The sequence below is a fragment of the Ochotona princeps genome, chromosome 5 (genome assembly GCF_030435755.1).
Source record: "Ochotona princeps isolate mOchPri1 chromosome 5, mOchPri1.hap1, whole genome shotgun sequence".
NCBI classification, from domain to species: domain Eukaryota; kingdom Metazoa; phylum Chordata; class Mammalia; order Lagomorpha; family Ochotonidae; genus Ochotona; species Ochotona princeps.
This window is the reverse complement of record NC_080836.1, coordinates 43,420,531-43,447,816: the sequence shown is the minus strand read 5'-3', so window position 1 is coordinate 43,447,816 and position 27,286 is coordinate 43,420,531. Positions and strand designations below refer to the sequence as shown.

At 39.7% G+C, this 27,286-nt stretch overlaps 1 protein-coding gene across 2 annotated transcripts in view; it reads left to right on the top strand.

The window, feature by feature from the left end:
• Positions 1-2,167: 2,167 nt before the first annotated feature.
• Positions 2,168-27,286, top strand: part of IFIH1 (interferon induced with helicase C domain 1) — a 56,260-nt gene continuing 31,141 nt past the window's right edge. For both annotated transcript variants that reach the window (XM_058664563.1, XM_058664562.1), the window contains exons 1-3: positions 2,168-2,930; positions 13,322-13,490; positions 16,925-17,071. In XM_058664563.1, the coding sequence (XP_058520546.1) occupies positions 2,478-2,930; positions 13,322-13,490; positions 16,925-17,071 (769 nt within the window). In that variant the 5' untranslated portion in view covers positions 2,168-2,477. The remainder of the gene's footprint in view (positions 2,931-13,321; positions 13,491-16,924; positions 17,072-27,286) is intronic.

Genomic DNA, 27,286 nt, shown 5'->3' with positions numbered 1-27,286 from the left:
GTTTTATCTAATGTACCATAATCTTCATAGCATTTTTCTGACCTCACACATTTATGCTTCTCCAGTATTTTAAAGTTATTGTTTTTATCTTCCCACTCTAATTGAAACATTAGCCACAAAAAATTTAAGATCTTTGTTTATCCTTTAATTACAGCTAGAACAGGGCTGATCATATTTTTTAAATCACTGATTAAATTTGAATGTGAACCATTTGTTAAACAACTAATTTTCACCCATTTCCACCAAGATATCAATTTTACAACTAAAGAAATGACACTACTTCTCCATATTTACTCAATAATCCTTTCTCATTCACTTGTGTTTGAAACAAACAAAACCACCAGTGGTTAGGAGCTAGGGAACAGACTGGTTTGTGCTGGTTGATTGTTGGCTTGGGGGTGGTACACCAAGCTGAAACTCACAGGCATCTGGGGGCATGGGGCACACATTTTCACAATAACACTCAAAAATCTTTCTGTACCCCCGGTAACAAAATCAGTCATTTGGAAACTTCTGTGAAACATCTGCTTTAATTCTTTGCTGCTTAAGTACAAGGTCAATTCTTCTAATTAAGTTAAGAAATAGTAGAATTCCAAGAAGAAATAAGAAAAAAAAGTAGTGCCGATTTTTTTTTTTTTTTTTTTTGGCATAACAGGGCAAGCTATTGCCTGCATTCCCACATTGGAGTCCCAGTTCAGAATCCCCACTTCTGTTTCTGATTCAGTTCCCAGATACCCATCTGGGAAAACTGCAAAAGACAGGATTCTACAACTTCCATGGGCGATTTGGGTGAAGTGCCACACTCCTGGCTTCAGGCTGGTCCAGTCCCAGGCAACTGCAGCTGCTGAGTGAGAACCAGCAAATGGAAGATTTCTTTCTCTCTCGTTGGCTCCTTTTGCTCTCTGTCACTGCCTTTCGAAGAAGATTCTTCAAAAAGGAGGAGGAGGAGGAGGAGAGTAACAACAACAAGCCAAATCAAATCTATGCAGAAGATCAAGGTCTCACTTAACTGCACGGTATTATTACAGAATAAAATAAGACAATGTGCTATAAAGTGCTCATGTGGATACTTAGGCTGCACCCAAACAAATACCACAGAGTCTGTATTTCTCTTACTTAGTCCAAGTAACTGTCAGGTCTCCCTGACCCAGCCAGATTTCATTGAATGTGCTTTGCTAACAGATTAATTTTCCCAAATATGTTCTTTCGATAGCCAAAGTGACCCTCCCCACTCGTGTCCATATGATTCCGGTCCTTGAGGCTCCAGTGACACTGCATGTACACTACAATCGATAGTCACGGAATGCCTCCTCAGAGGGTAGCAAGTTTAAAGATTCACAGTTTTGTGGCTTCTGTTCTGAAATGAAGCTGGCATTTCCCAGCGTTGCTTCCTTTTTTTTCTCTCCCATGACATAAACAAATGTTGATGTTTACTACAAGTTGGTACATTAGTTGCTAATTAAGTTGCTAGCTGCTTCAGCCAAAACTTGCTGTATTGAATCCAAGAAAAGAATGGCAGCTATATCAAAAATAAAATTGTTGAGTTTGTTGGACTGTTGTTTTATTAAAAGAAAGTTGTGGATGAAACCAGATCCCGAGAGAACTTACAGCTGGGAGACAGAAAGCCTTCAGTCTGGACTTCCTTCTAGACCGAGTAAGTTGATTACGCAGAAGGCAGTGACGTGAGCTGATATCCAGCACTGAGCCCAAACACCTGGAGCAGGCAACAAGTTCTTAGGAAGCCTCGATTTATTTTGGAAGGTGTTAGGGTTGACGTCTTCCTGGAGTACAAAGGGTCCCGGGACTCTCACCTGTGTCTTCTTAGTTTGAGGGTACATGCAGGGCCAGACCCACCCCAGCTTCCTCAACCCGGAGTTGATGCTCTCTGCTCACACCTTCTGCGGAAAATCCTAAATCCTAACTACACAGGCCCTCAAGTTTTAACTGTAAGTTTTGAGACAGAACCCCGCTGGTAAGACAAAATACGCACAGCAGGAGAGCGGGAAGCTTGCCAGAGGGTATTCCCTTTCCCTTTCCCTTTCCATTTCCCTTCCTAGTTCTGACCCCAGGGCTGACTTCACCAGGCCAAACGAAACGTGGCTCCTCCCGGAACACACACTCTCTGGCGTCGGGAAAGAGAATCGAAACAGAAACCAGGCTAGAAAACTGTCAGCCAGAACTTCAGACTTTCAAGTGGTGGCCAGCCGAGTGCGTAGAAAGAGCGCTCACTGGGAGCCCTGCGCGCTCCCAGGCAGAGCCCAGGCGAGCACCGGATTCCTGCACTCCTCACCTCAAAGGCTTAGGCCCCTCGCACCTGCTTGCCTGTCTACTTGCCCAAGCTGTTCCGGTGAGACTGCGCTCTGGGCGTTGCCCTAGGGGCCTGGCCAACAACATCTCCTGCTACCTCTGAGGCAGGGGACTGCCGCACCTGTCAACAGCCAACTGGGGAGAATTTTTTTTTTCTCCAAGAACTGAAGATGTGGGATGATTATTCTGCAGACAAGAGTTTCCGCTATCTCGTCTCATGTTTCAGGGCCAGAGTGAAAATGTACATCCAAGTGGAGCCGGTGCTCGACCACCTGACTTTTCTGCCTCCAGAAGTGAAGGAGCAGATTCACAGAACGGCAGCCACCTCCGGGAACATACAAGCGGTCGAACTGCTTCTAACCACTTTAGAGAAAGGAGTCTGGACCCAGGGCTGGACTCGTGAGTTTGTGGAAGCCCTCAAGAGAGCCGGCAACCCTTTGGCAGCCCGCTACGTGAACCCGGACCTCACAGATCTGCCCTCGCCATCCTTTGAGAACACTCACGATGAATGCCTGCAACTGCTAACCCTCCTTCAGCCCACATTGGTGGACAACCTTCTGGTTAGAGACGTCTTAGATAAATGCATGCAGGAGGATTTGTTGACAGCTGAAGACAGAAATCGGGTAGGTGGGGGTTCAGATGGAGCTGGGCTTTTAACACTTGGCAAAGGGCGACTGCTTGTCCCTCTACCCCATTCCTGAGGGGTCCTTGACACCTTTGGCAGATGTGGTTCTCTCCCTCTGTGAAGAGAGAGCATCTAGTTATTAAAAAAAAACATGATTTTGAATACTTACACACAAAGATCGTAATGTGTGCTGATAGACGATATTTATTGGGCACTTACTGTATGTAATTGCAAAAGTTTTTAAAGTGTATTTTCACAATGTGCCCTGACATTATTAATCCATTTTAAGGGTAAGAAAACTTGGAGAAATTATAAAAATGTGCTCAAGGTTTCCAGGAAGGATGGTGTCAGTGCTAAGATCTGTCAGGTCCTGATGGTGCCGAATATCATGTCTTCATTAACGCAGTTCCATAGAATTAGGGCTCATAGGCAAAATTCAGGCTGTTGCTAGCTTATTGAAGGCCTAAAAACTGGGAAGTGCCTTTCAATTTTTGAATTTTTAGATTTCAGTGTTCATAAAGTTTTATTAAACACAGGATACTCATTTATGTACATACTGACCACGCCCTTTTCTTTACTGCTACACCTTTAGAAAGAAACTATAGGGCTTCCAAATCCCCCAGTATTTATTAGTTGACCCTTTAGATAAAAAACAAACAAACAAACAAACATGGGAGGCACTGGCATAGAAGCTTCCCTTGGGATGCCAGCATCCCATATCAGAGTGCCAGTTTGAGTCCTGGCTGCCCCACTTTGGATCCAACTCCCTGCTAATGTGCCTGGAAAAAACAACCAAAAGTTGCTGAAGTACTTGGGCTCCTACTACGCAAAGGGGAGTCCAGGATGGATTTCTTGGCTCTTGACTTTGACCTGGCCCAGGATTGACTGTTGGAACCACTCTATCATTCCAGTAAGTAAATCCTTCAAAAATAAATAGATAAATAAGGTCCAGATATAGGGACAGTATCTGACCTATATCTGACATTATGTAATTTACTCCTTGTTCAATATTTTTATGTACATAAAAAGTCACATATTTCATATATATATAGTTTTAAGAACAGAATGGTAACTTCCCACCCCATCTTCCTTCCTCCTTCTTATTTTTCTTTTACTTTTTACAGTGGCATACTTTCAATTCTTAAAAAGATATGTTTTATTTTTACTTGTAAGGCAGAGTTACAGAAAGAAGAGACACAGAGAAAGTGGTCTTCCGTCCCCTGGCTCACTCCCCAAATGGCTACAACAGCTAGAGCTGGGCCAGTTCAAAGCCAGGAGGCCAGAATTTCCTCCAGGTCTCCCACATGGGTACAGGAGCCCAAGGACTTAAGTTATCCTCTGCTCCTCTCCCAAGCCAAAGCAGGTTGCTGGATAGGAAATGGAGCAGCCAATATGAGCTGGTACCTCTATGGAATGCTGGTGCTGCAGGCTTCCAAGGCCTAACCTACTACACCATGGCACTGGCCCTGACATACTCTAATCATAATCCAGGAACTTCTTCTAGGTCTCCCATATGGATGAAGGGGCCCAAGAACTGGAACCATCCTCTGCTGCTTTCCCAGACCATAAGCAGAGAGTTGGATTGGAAGTGGAGCAACCAGGACACGAACTGGTGCCCATATGGTTTTCTGGTACTGCAGGTGGAAAGTTATCATGCTAGGCCAACATGCCAGATTTTTTTTAAGGTCTAATTTTTAAAATTTTTATTGGAAAGTTAGATACACAGAGAAGAGGAGATACAGAGAGGAAGACCTGTTCAATGATTCACTCCCTAAGCAGCTGCAGCAGCTGGAACTGTACCAATTCGAAGCCAGGAGCCCAGAGCCTCTTTCAGGTCTCCCATGCGGGTGCAGTGTCCCAAGACTTTGGGCCATCCTCAATGCCTTCCCAGGCCACAAGCAGGGAGCTGGATGGGAAGCAGGGCTGTTGGGATTAGAACCGGTGCGCATATGGGATCCTGGAGTGTGCAAAGCGATGACTTTAGCTGCTAGGCCACTGCACCAGGCTCTAAAACAGTGGCATTTGACAGTGGCATTTTTAACAGTGGCATTTGACAGAGTAGATTTTGTAAGTGGCTTTGAACAATTAAATTTTCACTGTCTTTCAAAAAGTGAAGATATAGTGGAGTATGTAAATGTCTTGTTTGAATCTGATTTATTGAGGATAGTAAGAATTTTTTTTTATTTGAAAGGTGTTTAAGCAAATAAGCACATATCTAAATCAAAGGCTTTATACATTTTGACATCTTTGTCTCTTTTTTTGATTCTTGAATTATTTGCATCCTCGGTATGCAGTTCTGGGCATTGTATAGATTACAATAGCCTATGACATGACTTTGTCTTTCATGACTGACAGCAATGGTCCCTTGTAGACTTGACAGACATGGGACCTATCCAAAGACCCAAACATGCATCTAATTTTGATGGCTAGTTTTTCCAACAAGTAAATTACACTGTTGGCTGCAGTGTTTGTGTCATTTTGCGTATTGAGAACCAGCTAGAACGCATTATAGTAGTCCAGCTGGATATGACAAATGTGTACATCACTGTGGCAGAATCTTAATTTGGAAGTAAGTATGCAGCCTCCAAGCCAGCTGGAGATGGAAGATGGCATTTCCAGCCACAGTAGCTGTTAGGAAGTCCAGAAGCAACAGAGTCCAGTAACACCACAAAGCTGTTTGTGTTCCATAGGGATGATGGCCCGATTGCCAGCGAAACAGCACTTCTCCTTATTTACTCTAAATACTTCTGCCTATCAGCGTCACTTTTGTCTTGCCTGGATTGAATTTCTGCCAGCCAGATTTTATCCAAGTTCTTGATTCTGGCATGCTGGGAGACAGCTAGTAGTAATAGGAAAGATTTGACGTGAAGAACATGGAGTGTAAAGAAACTTCTGTGTAAGAGATTAGACTACAACAACCCAGACCCGCTCTCAGATCCACACTGCACAGGAGACTGAAGAGAGCTCTGAAAAATAGAACAGTGGCGCTCTCTGAAGAGTATTAGAGTCCCTGGGAGAGTCCAGAATGGTTTTTATATGTATCATTTAATAGGTATTATCAGCTCCAAGAATCATCGTGGTGGACAATGGGAAGGAAGCCATCTGTTTTGAAGATTTGTATTGATGTGGGGTCCAAAATGAGTGTTTATACAGTAGAAGCATGGTGCGATGAAAAATCATAATTTAAAATGGAAATACACGGATTTGAAGGCAATCATTGCTTTTAGTTTATCCATGAAAATGAACACCATAGAAAATTTTCTTCTCAGTATTTTAATCAATGCCAACAAAAAAAATCATGAAAAGCATTATGACTAAGAAAGAACTATTTTGATATGAATATGCTGAATTTTATTAATCCACCTGGTTAACTTTATTATAAATGTAAGGTTTCAGAGCTTTAGGTAAACTTGTATGCTGAATTCGAAACCTGATTCTTAGTCTTAAGGTTCATAAAATCTTAAACTGATTTAAATTAGAAATTATTGATTTTATGTTTAGCTTTCCAAAGGCTAGACAGGACTTAAGTAGGTACCTAATAAGTGCTGGTTCATTGACTGATTGATTGATTGATTGATTGGGTATATTTTTTTAAAAAAATGACTTCAGTAAGGCTTGAAAACACATTCTGTGTTGAATTGTCTTGCTGAAAATTGGGGAATAATTTGATGATGTTATTTAAAACTTCAAGGTTCTTTTCCTTTTGTTTTGTTTTACAGCTTTAAAAGCTATAAAATTTAAGCTTAGCTTAACTAAATAAACACAGTCTTTAAACATTCATTTTATTTTCATACTTTTCCTGTTTTCCAGTAGACATTATCCAACCAATCTGTTCTTTTGGTTTAGGATTCCCACTCCAATCTTCCAGTCTGTGTCTCCAGGCACCATGCTAGTGGTCAGAAGAGAAGAGGAACATGAATTGTCATGTTTCCCTAAAGTTTCTGTTGTAGTCACAGAGTTCATTGTACCAGTAGTTGAAAATGTCTGCTGTATGTGAGGAACTACTTTGAATATGAGTATCTCAGCAAGTTTTACAAATGACATCTTAAAGATCACTGTAGCAGAATGATCCCTGTCAGGCAGGGAGTGCCCCAATCCTGCCCTCCTTGTCCGTTAGGATGTTGCTCCATGACAACTTGGTGCGTCATGGACTTAGGCTGCCATGAACTCTGGAGCATAAGTGATCATATCTACAGTTACATAGTGTCTTAATATCATCTGAATAACTTAGAAGACATAGATGTTTCAGCCCTGGTGGAAAGCATTCAATACTTGTGATCCTGCAGACCACTCCTCTCTGCCTTCCTCCACCCCTACACACCTTTCATCTCATGGAACCAAATGTAGCAGGACTACTCCAGGTAAACACCGAGTTCATTTCTTCCAGTAAAGAGTTGAATGCCCAAGTAAGTCTCCTTTGAGCACATCATATTGTTATGAAAATTAAGGAGGAAGAGAGTATTGTTCAAAAAATATGAATTCAAATTTATCTATACCAGTATAATAAATACTAATCTACTTAAGACATTTTTGGTGGTAAACCAGTTTTTAAAAATTTTTTTATAAAATATGAGTTTGCTTTCTGATTTACCGTTATCTGAGGGTTTAACTGTTGAATTATCTGTATATTTAAATTTTTACCTAAGATTATCTAAGGGAAAGAGAAAGTAATTCTATCAAACGATGTAATAGTTGTGGCAAGCCACACTCTATGGCAATATTATTAGTTTCTGCAATGATTTCTGCTAGACAGAAAAAAGCATACCAAAAAATTTTAAAAATGAAAGCATGGAATTGTATCACTCATAAATTCATGTTTGTTTTATAGTCCACACGTTAATTAACAATGTATCCAGACTTTTTTTTTTAACTTCATAGAAAAAAAACTTTGAGGAAGAGACATGGGTAAGAATCATTTCATATCCACTAGCAGTGTGAAGTCTAGAATTCACCCAGTAAGAATGATATTCATGGCATGCATATCTTGGGATCTAATAGCCTTACACTATTTTAGGAGAGCAGATTAAGTAAAATCAAACTATATCATTACCTCAAAAGTAATTGAAGTAACTTTCCAGTCCCCAAATTCAGAAGACTTCTTAAAAAATTCAGAATTTTGATAAGGCTACTAAAATCACAATTATATACATAATTACACACTTAAGCAATAAAGTATGTATAGAAAATAATGGTAATGAATCCTAAAATGACTGAACTCAATAACGATAAAGATTGTTTGAAAACTGTAATGCTATCAAAACAACCGATTTAGTAGATTAACAAGTGAAGAAAATTAGTGGGTAAAATGTGCTTGTATTTTTAATAGAAGTGTTATTTGCAGGGATTCGTTCATTCTTTTTACAGAAATTCTTTCTGTTTAGATCTGTCAGATGTATTGATAGTAGATTAAGGAGCATATCAGTAAAATTAGAATGACATGTTAGAAGGTACAGAAAGAAACCAGTCTTGCTTATATTTATAGCAATTAATTCTCTTTTTTTTGACTTTTTTTTATTAATTATTATGCATTATGTGACAGTTTCATAGGCTCTGGGAATCCCCCCACCCCTCCCCACGCCCCTCCCCCCTGGTGGATTCCTCCACCTTGGTGCAGTATTACAGTTCAAATTCAATCAAGATTCTTTCCTTGCAAACATATACCAAACACAGAGTCCAGCTACTTATTGTCCAGATGGGTTGAACAGTTTCTTGGGGAGACCATTTCTGGTCCAAAGTTAGAGCTGGTAGAATATCATCCCAGTCAATTAAGAGTCCCAATATGACATTAACAGCAATTTGTAACATTATGGAATTGACATGGTTTTGCGTAACCAGTATGTTAAAAAAAAAAGATTAGTCACTCTTCACCGTGGTGTTGGGGACTTTCCTGCACACCGCCCCCCCCCCCCAAAAAAAATGTCCTGCACCTTAATTGTTGACAAATTCTTTTTTTTTTTTAAAGATTTATTTATTTTACTACAGTCAGATATACAGAGAGGAGGAGATACAGAGAGGAAGATCCTCCATCCGATGATTCACTCCCCAAGTGAGCCGGTGCTGTGCCGATCCGAAGCCGGGAACCAGGAACCTTTTCCGGGTCTCCCACACAGGTGCAGGGTCCCAAAGCATTGGGCCGTCCTCGACCGCTTTCCCAGGCCACAAGCAGGGAGCTGGATGGGAAGTGGAGCTGCCGGGACTAGAACCGGTGCCCATCTGGGATCCCGGGGCATTCAAGGCGAGGACCTCAGCCGCTAGGCCACGCCACCGGGCCCTATAGCAAATAATTCTTAACAAACAGCAATGAAGGTGATATGAGCACCAAAGAAGATAAATATTTTCTGTTGGGAGATCAAAAATTTAGAGAAAAAGTAATCAAAGAGCAAAAGAATTGTCTTGAAAAGTGGTAATCAGGAAAAGGACCTAAATCACCTAAAATTTGCCAAGTTCTAATAGTCATTTTAACCACTTGCAACAATATGTACTTGAACATGTAGAAAATTATGAACTATAATTGTGACTCAGGATTTGATCTCCAAAGGCCCACACCCAGGATCAAGTTCTGTCTTTCTCATACACCTGGCTTTGAGACCCAGAGGCCAACATCCAGGATCAGGTTCTGTCTTTCTCACTTATTTATCTTGAGACCCTAGACATGTAAATGCCTCTGTGCCTGAAATTTCTAATCTGTAAAGTGGGTTAATATTCTAAGCTGCTGGACTAATACACAATGTACAGCATTATTAGCTACTCATTACTAAGGCTAAACGTCACAAGGTCTGCTCATTTGTACTGAGTGGTATATATATTAATGAAATAATTGTAAAAATAGTTTTCTTAGCTGTTCATAATAATAGCTAACACTAAGTTTAGGCAGACATTGTTCCCCAGATACTAATAAATGCTTGACATTAAATGTGGAATTTAAGTTAAATGTAAATTAAATTAAATGTGGGATTCAATGTGGAGCAGACTGAGCAGGGCCAGGTTCCATACCCACCTGCAAGAATTGGGAGTGGGGCAGGCCAGGTTAAGCTAGACTACAGCATCTGAAAACAAAGGCCAAGACAGGGGAGAAACTATGCCAAACTGTGTCAGGTCAACCACTGACATGCTCATGATCTATGGCTGGGAACAGTCCTGTTTGGGAGCAAAAGGGATGTACTAGCTAGATTGTGGTTCTCACTTGTGAGTGTGTGGGCTGTAGTGGGGGCTGCTATCTGATCTGGACATGGTTATAGTGTCCCTTGGCACAAGTGTTGACTGGGGCTGGAGTGTGACAGACTAGGTTAGACTCCAGCACCCACTGGTGGTCCTGACAACCAGGGTAGGTGTAGAACGGGTTGGGTTGATCTCTGCCCCTACTGAGCCATGTGTAAGCTATGTCTGGGTGTGTGCCAGGCTTGGCTGGGCTGTAACATCTAACACTAAAAACTAGAATGGGTGAGGGCCAGTCAGGAAAGACTATTCCTGGTAAGGCAGGAGGTAGAATAAGTGGGGCTGGCCCATGGAGCTACCGATGGGCACAGTATCTGGCACTGGGAGAGGTACTGATGGAGGAACTTGGGGAAACTCCTGTCTGGACACAGTCCCTGTAGGTGAGTGCAAGAACTAAGAAACGGAACAGCTCAGACCAGGCCAGGTAATTTTACCCAGCAGCATACATTGTGTGCAGGTCAGGGGTGGACCAGGCTGGGCCAGTTCATATCACCCACTGACGAATTCGAGCACCAAAATGGAGTGTGGGTCAAGCTGGGTTGGGTCATAGCACAAGCCAGTTCACATGAGGGCTGGGATTGGGGTCTGACTGGGCTGGGCTAGGCTGTAAACCCCACCAGCATGAGCTGGAACTTGGGTTGGGCCCAACCTGGTTAACCCTTGGCACCTACTGGCAAATGCTGAAATGAGGAGGGCCATGTCATACTGGGTCGCAACATTCAACCAGCAGACTTGAGACCTGGGGTGAGGTGGCAAAACTAGGAGGCGGAATTTAAGGGGCACACCTGCTGGACCAACATTCCTACTGGTGAGTGTGAGCTGGGATGGGCTAGACCAGGTCAGGCATGGCTACAACACCTGTGGGCCTCATCTGAGCTGGGTCAGGAGAAAGCCACGCTGGGTTGATTGTTCTTACTGGTACAAGTGTAAGTCAGAGAGGGTGTGCTTTGCTGAAGCATCAGCTGGCAGAGCTGGCATGGGGGGGGCAAATTCTGTCAAGTTATACTGCAGAACTACCTGGAGAGTACAAGATCCTGGAGTGGGAGTGGACCCAGTAGGGAAACAGTAAATATCTCCTTCTTGGGTTGCCACTCTGACTGGTAAGCATGAAAATCAGGACTGGGGCAGGCATGGCTAGACAAAGAGTAGCACTTGCCGGCACGTGTATGAATGGGCTAGCAGAGCTGGTTGGGTTGAACTAGGCTTCAAGGCTCATTAACATGTACGAGAGCTGAATGAGATGTGGGATGGACTGGACCAATAGGCTGTACATAGTGGCAAGCATGGAAACCAGGGCAGGGGGGTGGGCCTGGTGGGGGTTATTATGGGTTGCTCTGACTAAGCTGCAGCTTAGGCCAAGTGTGTGGTGGACAGAATTGGGCTGGGCTGCAACACCCAGTGATATGCATAGAAGACAGAGCTGGAAACAGAACTGACCCAGCAATTGCAACCACTAGTGTATGCATAAGCTGATTGGGGCAACAGACTGTGCCAGACCCTGTATTGGCAAGCTCACACAAGAATCAGTTCTGGGATCACCTCAGATGAAATTTCTTTGGGGATTCCCCAAACTGAACTGATGAATTCAGAATCCCAATCTCAGAGAGAATTTCAGGTTCCATAGTCTGACTGTGGAATGCGTATGTCAAAGCTAGCCCTCCTCAGTGGCTTAGAGCAGTGGACAGCATATCCAGATGCACACAAGAATATGGCAGTACACTGGAATCTGCAGAGGACATCTGATACCATAATAGAGCATGGAGGACAAAACAAATTGGTCAGCTACCTCAGCCAAGTGTTGGCAGTGAATATCTGAGTAAACAGAGGCTTTAAGCTGGACTGTGTAAACCAGTGGATTCTGGAGAGATTTTATCATGTTTGGAGTGGCAAGATTGGTAGTAATTCGGAACTGTTGAACTATCAAGATCTCTTGAGTAGGATCCTCAGAGCATGTCCCGCATCAGAACCTGGGATGGCTGAGAGGGTGTGACTTCTGCTCTAATCTCCCCCTTCTCCCAGGTACAGGAAGGAAAAAAGAGAATGTGGAAACGGTAATGTCACCCACCTTCCTGTGGCCCTTGACCATTATCACCCTAATCAGCTATGTAAAAATCATCAAAAATAAAAATAATGCTTTAATAAAAGGTGTGTGGGATATATTTATAGTCCTAGAATTTTGCAGAAATGAGCAACTCTAAACAATCCAAATCGTATTTGTAGGAGATTGCCAGATGTTGAAAAGCACCTATGTCCGTCACTATTTTTTATCCAAATGTTTTAGGATAGACCCTGTATGTTAGTACTGTGTAAGTCACCAAAGGTGATCTTACGTGTACCTAGGGGGAAGAAACCCTCAAAATTCCTTTCAGCTGTTCTGCTTTCCACATGTGGAGACTGATTCCCAGAGACATGAAGTGGCTTGCCTTGTGCTACAGATGCTAATTGTGTGCTGATTTCTTTCTGCTCCTAATATGGCTTGTGTTAGCCTTTTCTTCAAACACTTGTCACTAGATGAGGATCTGGGGAAATGCACTTTAGTAATGATAACACAAACGATTCGCATTGAAAACGAAATTTGCTAGGTTGATCTAGGAGGGGAGGTTAGTGGGCACTAAAGCTTATAATAAATGATAATAGGAGCAATTCCGCTTTGTATTTTAGGAAACAAACAAATATTCAAAAATTTTGTAGCGTTACAAACACATTAAGTAGGCAAGAATATAAATCAGTAGTAGTAATTAGTATTAGTAATATTAGTAATTAGTAATATTAGTAATGGTGAAATAGCAGAAATTATGTGAGAAATGTTTAGTTTTCCATCCATAGACTAATAAATTGAAGGAAATAGCAAGCTTTACGCATACAGAAATAGATGGATGAAAAGAGACCTCACGTATATTGAGACATTTACTCTTCTACTGTTCTTGACAATGAGTGAGATAAAACATTTATCTCAGTTTGGGTATCTCAATGGCTTATAAACAACAGTGCATGTTTAGCAGGATGCTTGGCTCAAGGATGTTTGAATTAAAAATCCCTGTAAACAACTTTGTGCTTTTCTTTAGTTTTTTTTTACACTTATATACTCATAATTAATTGTTCAATTTTCCTGAAGGACTGTTTGTTTAAATTTTTGAAGTTGTTTATATTAATACTCCTTTTCTCCTAAAACAGGTTTCTGCAGCAGAAAATAACGGAAATGAATCAGGTGTAAGAGAGCTGCTGAAAAGGATTGTACAGAAAGAAAACTGGTTTTCCACATTTCTGAATGTACTCCGTCAAACAGGAAATGATAAACTTGCTCAAGAGTTAACAGGCACTAATTGCTTGGAGAACAATGAAGGTATTTCTAATTTTCCTGGGGAAGATTTTGTGCAATTTATCTAAGTATTGGTTGTTTAATAAAGGCTTAGTGCCAAATATAAAAGATTTTAGGAAAAGAAATAGTCTAAGGGATTTGAAAGGTCATCTGTTTTGTCTCCTGGACAAATGAGGAAATTGATGTCTAGGAATAGATTAACTTTGAAGATCAAGGAATTCAACAAGCCAGGCTAGGATATTGACAGTTGAGTGCGAGTCCAATCAATACTGTTTCCAGTATTTATCTTGTTTTGAAAACATGATTGTCTGAATTTTTTATCAAGATAATTTTAACATAAGATATAGACAAATAACATAATAACAAATGAGAAAATAACATACTAGTAATTACAACTCTGTGACATATCTTTCTGAATATTTATAAAATTTTAAGAACTATATTAAGGATTTGATGAAAAGTTTGTCTTTATTAACATACCTCAATTTTACTTAACGTGAGTTTTAAACATTTTAAAATTTGAAATCAACAGTAGTAATAGAAATAATGTCTTAGAATATTTTACATATATTATATTTAAATATTATGTAATATACCACTTTCCATAGTATATTTCCTATATTTTCAGTTTAACATATGTAAGATAAATAAAAATTTTAATAAATTGAAATTCTATTATTTTAATCGCTGCAAGTTATATACATCTTCTCATCACTTATTCAATCATTCAATGAAGATAGAAGGAATTCCAGATTGCAAGATTCTGTTCCAGACGCTGGCTTATTAAATGAGATATATAAAAATCCCTCTTCCCATAAACCACAATCTCTAATAAAATGAGGTACAGCATAAACAATTTTCCAAATTATACTTGCAACATAAAAATAGTCAAAGGTGATATAAACTATATTTGAGCCACAAATTAAATAAATCTATGTAACTTCTGGGAAACATCACTGGTTTTGTTAAATTGCTACATGAAATACCTTTATTTTTGTCCAGTAGTTTTAAAATACAAGTGTATAAATAATAGCACATGTCAAATCGTTCATGCAAATATATGTATGAGAAAACTATGCATGAGTTTCAAAAACTTTTTGCCTCAAAGTAAACTTGTTTTTTAATTCCAGTTTACCACAAATTATTTGAAATACCTGTATAAATACATCTTTGTGGGCTTTACCCAACTAAAAATGGACAATATAGCTTTCAAAAGTCAAACCAATTCCACGAATTTTACACTAGCAAATTCCAGTGTTTCTACCATCAGTGACTTTGTAGGGTATTCAGATACAGGCACACAGGTGCACACATAATCTCCAGATACAGTGTGGTAAATGCATCTTATAAAAAGTAGAACATTTTACAACAAAATGAATTTATCTTTTAATTTCACTTTCTGTAACTTTTTAAAGTTTTGTGTGTGTGTGTGTGTGTGTGTGTGTGTGTGTGTGTGTGCATCCAGAGTCAGGAACAAAGACAAAAAAAAAAAATACTCACAATTAAACATGTTTTATTTAATTACCTTATTTGTTTATAAATATAAAGATTTTATGTTCCATAGGTACATTTCCAAGAAGATAATCACACTTTATTTACACCAGGGAAGCTGCAGGCCAGAGAATTAAGTCCAAGAGACGTATTGTAGATTCTTAAGACCTCATGGATTCTTCCTGGTTAGACTGGGGACTTGTTTGGAGACCCTCACTTCCTCCTTCTCTCTTGCGTCTCCCTCTTGGACTGTATTCAGCTTGTCTGGTTTCACAAGTTCCCAGCTGGAGAGTTAGCCTTAGCATGAATCACACCACCAGTCTCACCCTCACCTTACTTATGCAAGGTGTAGTTCAGACTTTGGACTTCACATTCCACGGTTGATGATAGAATGAGTTTGCATTTTTGGAGTTCTGGAAATGCAATGAAAATACTTTTGCAATAAAATATTGATTTGGAGGTGGTAGTAGTAGAGTCTGATGAGTAGCATTGTGTCCCCCAAAACATCTTGTTTTGGAGCCCCAGCTCTTAAGACGGTTGTGTCTGGAGATGGTATCTTGGTAATTAAAGTTAAATGAAGCTGTAAGGGTGGGAGCCTCATCCCACAGAAGATCTCTTCTTCTGTAGGGACATGGCAGGGAGGTGACTGTTGGCAACCAAGAAGAGAGTTGTCACCAGACTCTGACCCTGCTGACACATTGAGCTGGAGTTTCCAGGGTTCAGTACTGTGAAAAATCAGTGTCTCTGGCACAAGTCACCCAGGTTATGGCATGTCATGATAGCAAGGACAATGAGCTGAGGTAGGAACCCACACACTCAACTACCAGGCTTACTGAATCCTGCTTCTTTCTTGGATTGAGATATTGACCAGGTGCTTCCCTTTTCTGTGCCTTAGTTTACCTTTCTATGAAATGGGCATGAAAATACTACTTGTCACTTGACATTATTCTCAGGATTGGATTATTTAATATATCAAAAGTGTTCTGTGATAAGCATAAAATAAAGGGGTTCTTCTGTTTATAAACCACAAATATGCACAGTATCTATCCATAAGCATTGCCAAATTGGATTTTTATCTAAAACCTCAGCAGTTTTCTTTAGGAAATCCTACACACATGATTGGATGTCTTCTCTTCTGCTTTGGGCAGGTGTGCTAATATGAAATGATGCTTTATGTAGCTATAGCATCCGGCTCCTCTGACAGATTGCTGCCTCAGAAGGAACGAAAACATGTGTTTTCGTTTATAGCTCACAGGAGCTCTGAATAAAGCTTTCAGTACACATCAGTCAAAGGAATAAAACCAGTACAGAGCAGTGGAAGACAGGAGGAAGAAAGGATGAGGACACAAAATATCTCATTTAATTAAAACAATTCCAACACTGCAGGGTGTGTGCAATTAGGCTGACATTAAAGCAGATGTACCTCTCACATAGAACATGAATGCACAAATTGGCAGCAGCACAAGCAAAGGGGAACTACCTATCTGTATTTCCATTAGTTTGGCAGTGGCTTTGTGTAACTGAGAAAGTGACTGACTTTTCAAAGGGCATGGTCAGACAGGGATCATCTCCTTTGCTTTGTGATTAGCATAATACTTTTATTTTATCCCCATGTAAAATTAAATGATTGCAGGGAATTATTCACTTTGCCCATATTTGAAATAAGCATGCTTTGTCATAGTGAAAGAAATTCTACGTCTCTCAAAGTATCAATGTACTAAAATGTATTAAAGCAACAATCTCACAGGGATCCTTGTTTAAAAGAATAAATAAAAGCTTTCATATGGTTCAAAGCCGTTGATGGCAGCACAATTTATACTCTTCAGCATTTCACAGTGTTTAAGTATGTTCAGGTAACTGCTATTCAGTAGTCTCATTTTGTTTTCAAAATGACAGTAACAGTTATGTATGCACTGTAGAAATGCTTGCTTTGTACTGCTCTCATGCGCTTTCTAACACACTTACAGGTGCCAAGAATCCGTCACAAGAAGGTGGTCTTGAAGTTCAAGAGTTACTCTACATAGCTGAAGATCAGCAAAGTCCAGAGAAAGAGGGATGTGACCTGGAGAATAACTCATCTGAATCCTCTTTTGCAGACTCTTCTGTAGTTTCAGGTATTTTGAACTTGTATAAATTTTATATATCAGGTTGGTGCTTCCAGAAAATTCCATTGGTGCACTGCATGCCTTACAGACAATTAAACCAAGAGAAAGTTTGGGGGTTGGAGTCTGTGTCCCCTTTTATTCAAAAAATACAGATGCAATTAAATTAAAATGATTCCCCTTTGACCAATTTCTTAAATAAATACAATAATGATGTTTTATAATTATGAATGCTTTTCTTCCATTTGACTTTACAAAAACCCATAATCATTCTAATGTGATAAGTATTAAAGACATGCCTTTTACTTCATGATTTCCAAAGTGCTTTTCCTTTGAAAAATGAATTCACTCCAAATCCTGAAAGTTTAATGGGGTCATTGCTTGTTCAACTGTTTTATAGACTAGGACATTCTGAGAGGCTTAAGGAGGTTATACATAGCAAAATGAAGGTTCCAAAATGTGAGATGAACAGATTTGAATAAAGGGGCTTGAATTGGGATGAGAGCTCCATGCTGTAATATTTCCCTTTTGGATGCAGAAATAATCCTGGAAGAACAATGCTAATGTATTTATTTCCCTCTCTCTAGTTTATTCATAACAGGAGGCTTCTTCTCTCCACTTCCCTCCCAAAGAGCCACATTCCCTTAAGAAACAGCTGCTTCCAGTCTGTGGTGTGCTGGCTAATGTAGCTGTCTGACTATCTGTTTTTTAAGTGTGTTCCTCAAGGGTCAACACATTTAAAATTCAGGCTCACTGTGAGACACGAAAAGGTTGGAACAGTCTGCGGTATCTGGAGGTAGGGCCTTTGATGGGCTCATTGCCATGGGTTTTTAATATTACTGGCTTTTTAAGAAGAGAGCTCAGAGGAGACACATAGTGCACACACATACACATACACTCCCTATCTCTTACCAAGAGTTGCTTTGCCCTGTATTAGACTCTGTCAAGAAAGTTGCCATCAGATTCAGCGGCTGGAAACTCCACAACTGTGAGCAAAATAGCCTTTTCTTCATAAAGTGACTCAGTCTCAAATATTTTATTACAGTAACACAAAATGGACTGACACACTAGGGAAAAGAAAAGTCTCGATTTGTAGCATGTACCAATCTGCGATGTTGATACCCAAAGAAGCCTATTCCAACCTTTTAAAACAATGTTACAAGATACAAGCTTGGGAGGACAGGTCACAGATAACAGTAGATGCAATCAAATGATCAGAAAGTGATGAGTTCTGTAGATTATTACTGTTGTTTTATTATGATTAATTTTGTTTATGTGATTTATTTGTTTAAAAGATTTATTTATTTGAAAGGCTACTGCAGAGACAAACTGAAATAGCGACAGATACAGAAGGTTTTCCATCTGCTGGTCCACTCCCCAAATGGATACGAAGGTCAGGGCTGTGTCAAGCCAAAGTAGGAGTCGGGGCTTGCTCCAGTCTCCCATGTGGGTGGCAGGAGCCCAAGCAGTTGGGTCTGCTTTGCTGCTTCCCCAGCCGCAGTAGCAGGAAGCTGGATCTGAGGTGGAACAGGCTGGACATGAACTTTTGCTACGATATGGGGTGCTTGTATCTCCTGGGGCGGCCTAACATGCTGTGCCACAATACAGGCTCCTAACTAAATTTTTAAAGAGATAGCTGTTTAACAACTGGCTCACAGAATTTTTGAAAATTTAACAATCTACAAGCTCTCAAACGTAAGTAAGTTACAGCTCCTTCCTAAAAAACATATTACATAATTAGAATGTCTGATTTATGCAATTTTAACACATTTGATACTTAATGTCAAATTTCACTCCAGGAATTTATAACTGGAATGAATTAATACATTCTTCAACAGTACAGGAGAATGGTTTTTCCCTGTTTTTCTCTCACATGAGAATCAGTACTATCGTCATTTTCCATCTTTGCCAATTAGATTGCTACAAAATTATACTTTGTTATTTGAGTTTTCTGGTTTCTACTGAAAACCATTTTTCCACATTCATTAACTTTGCGACATGGTGCTGTTGATTACCTATTTATATTTTTGCTGATTTATGTGATCTAAACATATAGCATCCTTTTGTCACAGGTAGCACCAATATGTTTCGTGATTTGCTTACATTTTAGCAGTGCAGTTACGCTTTGTTTGTTTTGTTGTTGTTATTGTTTGTTTTAATTTGAAAAACTTAGAGAGGAGAAGGAGAGGAGAGGGAAAAGGAGAGAAGAGAAGGGAAGGGAGGAGAGAAGATCTTCCACCTATTGCGGGTGCTGGCTTCCCTTGCTATGCCACACCAGCCCAGATGTTTGCTTTTTTGCTGCAATCTTTCTGAAGATTTGAGATCCAATAGGATACCTGGAGAACAGGCTCTTAATGGCAGTGCAGCTTCAGCTTCGGTAGATCTTGAGTGGGGCCTGAGGGTCACCTTTTGCATCAGGCACTGTGATTGGTCTGGGATAGCACACTAAGTCGCGAGGGTCAACACACAGGGACAGCCAAGCTTCTGAGTTAGAATTCTGGAGGATTTGTTTTTCAATGAAGGCGCCCTCCTTCCCCTCAGAAATCATGAGCCCACAGGGGGATAAGAACCTGCTATCTGAATATGGTGTCTTCATGTAGGTTTCCTTGGTAAGCTGCCTAATATTTCTGGGGGGTGGTGACTGTTTCCTAAACTGTTTACTGTATGAGAATTAGAGCATTGGAGAGAACTGAGACTGTGAGATGACCTTGTGTCTGAAATAAAGATTTCCATCAAAAGTTGCCAGATTTACCTCGTCATCTTAGAGTTTGTCAAGCGTTCAAATTTCAGTCAAAAATTCAAGACAATTTTTTTCTTTTAAAATTTTTGATATAAAATACAAAGATGAATTTTGTGGGATAAAAACGTCTAGGTCTTGATACTGTTCGGAAGATTATCTTGCTTGTTTCCTTGGTATCTTCCTCCTCCCTTCCTTTCAGACTCTGGTTTCACAAATGCTTTCCTGTACCAGGCACAAGTGCAGAAACAATGGCTTAGGCCTGCTGGGAGCTTCCCACTGCTGAGGGCACCGGTCCAACAGTGGTCATCATGGATGGCTATCCCAGGTATCCCTGCCACAGATACCATCAAAGAAAAGCGCACAGAATCCCGGTTTATAATTGACTCCAAAAACCTAGGAGTTCAAGAAGCTGGTTGTGACACGACTGTATGCTTCAGCCATACTCTGGTCTGTGAGAGCATCTGTATTTCTCATGGACATTTGGGAGCTCATTAATCCAACCCATTTTGGCCCTTTCCTGAGCAGTAACAAAGGTACCTCTAGGAAAAACTGCCTTTGCATCGCATAGTGCTGGTGCCAGAAGCTGGGACTGGTGTCTCTCTGTTTTTATTGTTGTTGTTCTTAAGACCAAAAAACTACTGATATAAATAACTAAGAAATACTGTTAGTCCAGAGAAGTTATTGAAACATATTTTTTTAAAGATTCAAGTTTTATTGCCAAATTTAGAATGGAAGGATGTTTACCTACATGACATTCTTATAATTAACAGTCAACATAAGTGTGAAAGTGTTCATTATTTTCTAATATTCATTTGTGTAAGTTTTGTGTATCTTCTTGATATTGATAGTGTGTAATCATTTTCATTTACCGAGTACAGAGTACTGTTTTAAATAGTTGCCAACATGCTTTGAAAGAAACTTGTAACTTAGGCTGTGCATGCTCTGCCAAAAAGAACTGTTGTGTGTAGCAACAGTTAACACAGCATTTCTAATTTTGTTAAATTTTTGTAGTTAGTATTTTTGAACCAGCTTCTAAGACCTTTCTTGGTGCGCAGTAGCCTTAGATATACCCAAGTGTTATTATTTATTTGTAGTGTTCATGCAGAGACCATTTATATAAAATAGCATTTCAAAAAGTTAATGAAAATGGAATTAAAACATGCTTAATTTGCCATAAATTTTGATATTCCTGCATACTAGATATCTTCAAAGGATTTATGGAAATATATATTATGAGAACCTATTATTATATTTCCAAATCATACATCATCAGCTTTTACTCCTTAAAAAGATGTGTATCTGATGGAAAAAAAAACACTACTACCGTTATTAATAGTACTCCACTCTGAAATCCATTTTAATGTAATTATTTCTTTTTGGAGTCAATACTAGTGTGATATCTTGATACGCAAATTCAATAAATAGTGACCCAAATTAAAGAATCAGCATATCATCACTTCGAACCTCAAGAAAATGATTTTAAGCACATCTCTCTTTAACCCCACTAGTGCTGTTTCAGAATTCTCAGTAAATAATTCTAGAGAATGATTTGGTCAGTTCTCCACACCTGGACACCGGCGTGTCTTCCTCCTTCCTCCACCCTGTTGACAATTAACTGCTTTTTATTAACAAAGTCGTTACCAACTAAGAGATAACATTCCCCCCGCCAAATATACCCTCTGCAAATTAATACAACAATTTCTAAACGATATGAAACAGTTCTCAGATTATTCCACTGATTTTGATGCTGGAGTTGCATTCTGTTGCCTTGTAAGTCACCTTGCCTCTGGTCACAAGACGATGTACAAAATTGTGGTTTTGCTTTGGAATAACACTTCCCATGAAAATGGCAGAGTAATAGGAAACCCACATCCAATCCAGCTTTTTCTATTAAAATATTTTATTTAGAACAAGTGAACAGCTCTGTAGAGCTCTTAAATTCTGTAATCCTTCAACGAAACTGGTTGTGCAATTCTATTTCACTGTCTGCTATTGTGGTTTGTCAAAACAAATGAGCAGTTCTACACTAACCTAATTTTATGATTTCAAAAATAAGTCTCTGTATAAATGTAAATTATATTTAAAACTAAATGCATTTCATTTTATTTAGAATAAACTTAACTCTCATACAGAATTGAAAGAAAATTCTCCAAAGCTTTCTGTTGTGAAACTAGAAAATGCAGATACCATAGGTTGGCCAGCAGAGGGTGCTTTTACATTTATAAAGAGAACAGAATTTCACTGTTCCAGCGTGGACGATTATAATGTAATCATATAGTGTGGTATGTGTGAACACACAGTGCGCATGACTATGAATGCATGTGTATATTTTGATTTATATATTCGTTCACGTGAAAATTTTAAAATTCCACCCAAGCTAATGAGCTTACCAACCTGCTTGTTTTCAGACTTTAATACCTTCTTTCTCATATTCCCCCATATGTTCAACTCCTTAGGTTTATCCGGTGACATTATGCTTTGGAATATATTGTGGATGTATTTTGCATAGATCATGTTCTGTAGGAGGGGTTTAAAAATTGACCTTTATAAAACAGCCTCCTTCTCCCTGGCCCAATCTGTTACAGCATTTTTTCTTGTTGTTGTTGTTTTGTTTTGCCTTTTTATAAACCAAAGTCCAATCTTGGATTCGGTCTATACTAATTTCTGTAAAATTGCTGCAAAATTTATCCTTACACGTGAGGACAGGAATAATGCTTTATAGAATTAACCTGTAGAGATATAAAGAGTTTTCAGAATCTCCGGAAATAAATCCCATAGCATTTCAGACCATAATTGGAAAGGTAGCTGCTAGGGTAGTGTTTACTAATACTGTATCAGAATCCTCGCTCTGTTTCAGGACTGGCTAGATTTAAGAGAGTTTTTTATTTCTGTGTATTTCTAAATCTGGTTATCATTAATTACTAAGAACTTGCAGTATTGCTCAGGCAATCCAAAATGCAGGTATTAATTTGAGTTGACATGGAGAAAGAGACAGAGAGGTGTCGATGATGATGATGAAGATGCAGAAGAAGAAAATGATGGTGATATTGGTGCTTCTCCAAGAATTTTATAGGTCTTTGTCGAATTTAAACCTACCATGCATTAGCTGGGTCATTTATATGAATTACAGCTGATAAACATTTTTAGATGGGCTATGGATTCTATCTCAGGAATGAATATATGAGTAGATGTTGACTTTATTTCCATACCGTCCATTTGTGGCTACATATTTAAAGCTTTTTAAACACAGTGTTAACAGAAGCAGTGGTGCCATTGAGTATTAGCATTGATTCCAGTGATTCCATTTGATTATTAGTCCTTACTTTCTCTGTTGTGAGAGGTAAATGAGGACTAGAAACCAGAATACTTGGGGAAAAAAAGGGAATAAGGCGATGAGATGACGCTCCTTCGGCTTTGGTTTTAACCCTAGAAATTGTGTATCTAGTTCAAGAAAGTCAGTTACGTGTCAATAAGGAGAAGCGGTTCCCTGCCTATAGCAAAAGAATCACAAGCCCTGCCTGGCCAGGGGTGAGAAAGTTTATGAAGGAGTCTCCGGGTGGAGGAAGATGTTTCACTGGAATCTGAGGTTCTGTGTGGGGCATGTAAGTGGAGGTGGTGGGAAACCATTGCAGTTGCAGGCGCATCGTGAGCACATGCGCAGCAATAGATCCAGCCCACCTGTGTGCGGGAGAGCAGTGTGATGAGAGGGGACGCCTTGTGGAGCAGGACGGTGAGAGTTAAAACTCAGTAGGAGCCCTTGTGTATCTTTCATTTCTTCTGGAGCTCACACACACAAAATCCTTACAAGTTCAGGGTTCATGGTGTGGATCATGAAATAACAGGACAGGGCACGAGTGATCAGCTCAGGTGATGTTTGTAGGCAAGTTCTTATGTAGAGGAAGCCTATCTGGTGGCAACTCCACTATGACATGACGAGATCATCCATGGTGGGAGAATGTGCACTGTGCATATAAGCAAACACCTTTTTCTTCATGAAGACCCAGTTTTGAGTATTGATGAACATCTTCCTATTCTTCTTTCATGTCTGCTCATGCGTGCCTTCCCCAATGAATGTCAATGAACTGAGGCTTTCCAAATCATCTTCCACCTTGCCATCCCTAAAATTTGGTATTGCCCAGGCTGCCTACCTGCTCAGGTGTCAGGCATACCATTCAGGACTGGTTGGGGAAGGTCTTTGCGCCTTTACTGCTGCCTGGTGAAAAGGTCACCCTAAAGGATGTGGTTGTTCTCTCTCCGCTGCCCTTTGGTGCTGATCCAGGGGCATTAGGGCTCAAGTCCCAAGGCTAAAGAGCATAGATGTTTTCACTAAATGCCATTAAAATTGCATTCAGGTCGCAGCAATTGAGCAGCAGAAATGCTACAATGAGGGCCAAGTTGCTCCCTGGATAGCCATGTGGGCCTGTGGCTCTACAAGTCTGATTTTTTCTCTTTGGGGAACTTTCCTAGAAGCTTGGATCCAGGAGAGAATATGCAAGGTGGGTGGAGGTGGCTTCTCTCCATTCTGCGGGAACACATGTTCCCTGGCAAGGAGAACAGAGTCTGACAGACCAAAATGTGAGCGTGTGTGTGTGTGTGTGTGTGTGTGTGTGTAGATCCATATACAGAGGGCTGAATATAAAAGCGATCTATTTCCTCTCAAAAAGTATTGAGGATAAGTTATTTCAGAAAAAAAAAACGAAACATTTATTAGTTGTACGGAAGCAAGCCCTCATAAGAAGCCCAGACAGTTTTTATGCACATACAAGGCAAGCCTTCGGGGAAATCTTTGAGGTTTCGGGCTAAGAGGATTCTAAAATCAGAGGGAAGACAGAGAGCTGAAGAAGTAGTTGCTAAAGTACATAACGAGATCAGAAGTCATGGCAGAAACAGAAAATGGCCACGCAGCGTGGCACTGGGCCAGCTGAAGGCTTTGTAGCGAAGCAGTTGGCGCTATGCTCTTGCGACACATACAAAAGTCCCTTTGCTTGTCATTGTTTTCCTGTTGGAGGAACATACTACACTTGAGGGAAGAGAACCTGTGGCAGATTGAGGAAAGGGGTAAGAAAGCTGCCACGTTCTGTGGAGCGAGGAGTGTAGCTAGGCTGCAATCAGGAGGGACTTCACCTGGGAGAAACAACATACAGTGTGTATTTTACCTGGTAAAGCTTAGCAATTGGAGTCAGCAATGTGGTGGTCCACCACTTGTGAAAAAAACATTGTCCAGTAGAGGGCAGACTTTACATTAAAATAGATCTGAGAAGGCCTTCAGTAGGGTTTTACGTGTTTTTTTTTTTCTTCAATTTGGAAAAAAATTTTAAATTTCAGTATTTTTGGTTATGAAATGATATAAAAATAAATTCAAAGTATTTAAGGTCTAGGGTATGTTAAGTACAAAATTTTCTTGGATTCCATTTCATATTTCTTTCATATTAGCAAAGTATTCAACATGTGATTGCAGAATGAGGCCTTTTATTTATTCTTTCCCCTGTGGCTTATGGACTGGTCGTAGACACTCCGAGTTGTTGTAAGCAAAGCTGTTCTTTTCGTGTTGTTTACAAAACTATCACAGAAAATTCCGTCTCTTAACTGGAATGGTATATTTTTCTTTCATGCCAGTAGAATTTGATAGAAATAACCACTTCTGTTGAACAGAAATTAACACCATTTTCTAATTTGTTTTATAGCTAGTTTTTATATTTTCCCTAGAGGAAATGGCAGTTTCTATCAAAATTAGCTAACCTATTACACAGTGCAATTCCAAGACTCAAAGCTCTTTAGTAGTTCTGTGGGAATTGAGGATTTGTGTCTTTTCAAGATTTTTTTTTCCTTTTATCTAGCAGAGTCATCCTCCCACATAAGAGAAAGCAGAAACTGCTACCTATTTTGCAAGGTTGTTCACGATGCTAACTTCCACTCTAGAGACCCATCCTTTAGAGCTGAGAGAACACGTACTTGCTTGTTTTTAAGACAACACCCTGCTCTGCTGATTTTATTTTACATTTTCTACTAGAAAATCATACACATAAAACCTGGTTGAGAAGGAGAATGGTAGACTGAAACTTTGAGAAGAGAAAGAACGGAACAAGAAGGTGCTACGTACATCAAGTGCGGGGATTCTGCACCTGTAACCTAGAGGCTGCTGTACTTCTGGCGTCACATAGGCACGTCCTTGATCCGGCTGCTTAGGCTGTGTAAATATAATATGATTTTTGAAAATGCACAAGGGAAGAAAAGCTCTGGTGAAAGTATGCAGTGTATGGGAAATACAGTGTATTTTATTCAATATTAGGTTTTTTTTTCTCTCTTGGTGTTTGTGTTCCTATGAAAACAAAAATATATATATAAATCAAAATTCATAAGAATTTGCTGCCTAGGAAACACAATTATTTTTATGTGGAGAAAATGGAGGCTTCTATTCCCTTAAAATGACGAAGAAATCAAGCTCTGTGTAGCCACTTTCATTCTTTCATTTTCATATTATTCTCCAGCAAGAGAGTTAACATTAATTTTGTGTGACAGGACAGAAATGAATTTTTTTTAACTCTTATGCAAAACTAGTTGAAAAAAAAGAGCATGAAGCTGAAAGGTAAAGTTCAGGAAAGTCTCAGGGAAAACAGCAGTACCAGCGAAGTAGAAATGATCTCACTATAGTCTGAAAGATACGCTCTGCTTTAAGGTTGGTAGAAATTGTAACATTACAGCAGAAATGTCTACTGCTGTTAAGGATAAAACCTTTCTTTTCACGTAACACTGTGGATACGAAGTGTCACAGGAATCAGCAGCTGCACTTGGGACTGGGTTAACAACACAGAAACACTGCATTTAGAATTCAGGAGAGACAGACTCTGCCCCATTCTAACTGTGTGATCTGGATAAGTCATTTAACCAGTCTAAGGCTTGAAAAATAGAGGTGCTAATAATATCCACCACAGAGGACAGGGACAGCTTAAAATGTAATTTTCTCTCGGATAGCTCTGCACTGAGTCCTTCTGACACACTGCAGATTTGGGAAATCAAAATAATCTAGACAATGAGTATAATACTTGATATCCAGTAATTTTCTGCAGAATTAACAAATCACGTGCATTGCACAGGTAACTCTCCCCCAACCTAATCTTTATGGTAAGTCAGCTCCTGGGGGAAAGCCTGAGTTTAAATGCTAGTAACTGGAAACTGATGTGAAAATCAGATTAATCACCATTTCTATTGCAGATAGTAAAAAACTTAATATATTTGTTAGCATTTTTCCATAATTTTGTTATTCACTTCAGTTCAAAATGCTGCATTTAACAACACATGAAAAGCAAGTAAAACTTCACCTTTTTTTTTTTGCCTCAAAATCTTGGCCTATATTTCCAGATCTAGAATTATCCTTGCCATGACATTTTCCCCATCTCATTTTACACCTTGCCTTTTCCTTACAAATCATATTCTCTTTTCATCAGTACATCTGCCCAGAACACTCTTCTACTTGACAGTTCTATCCC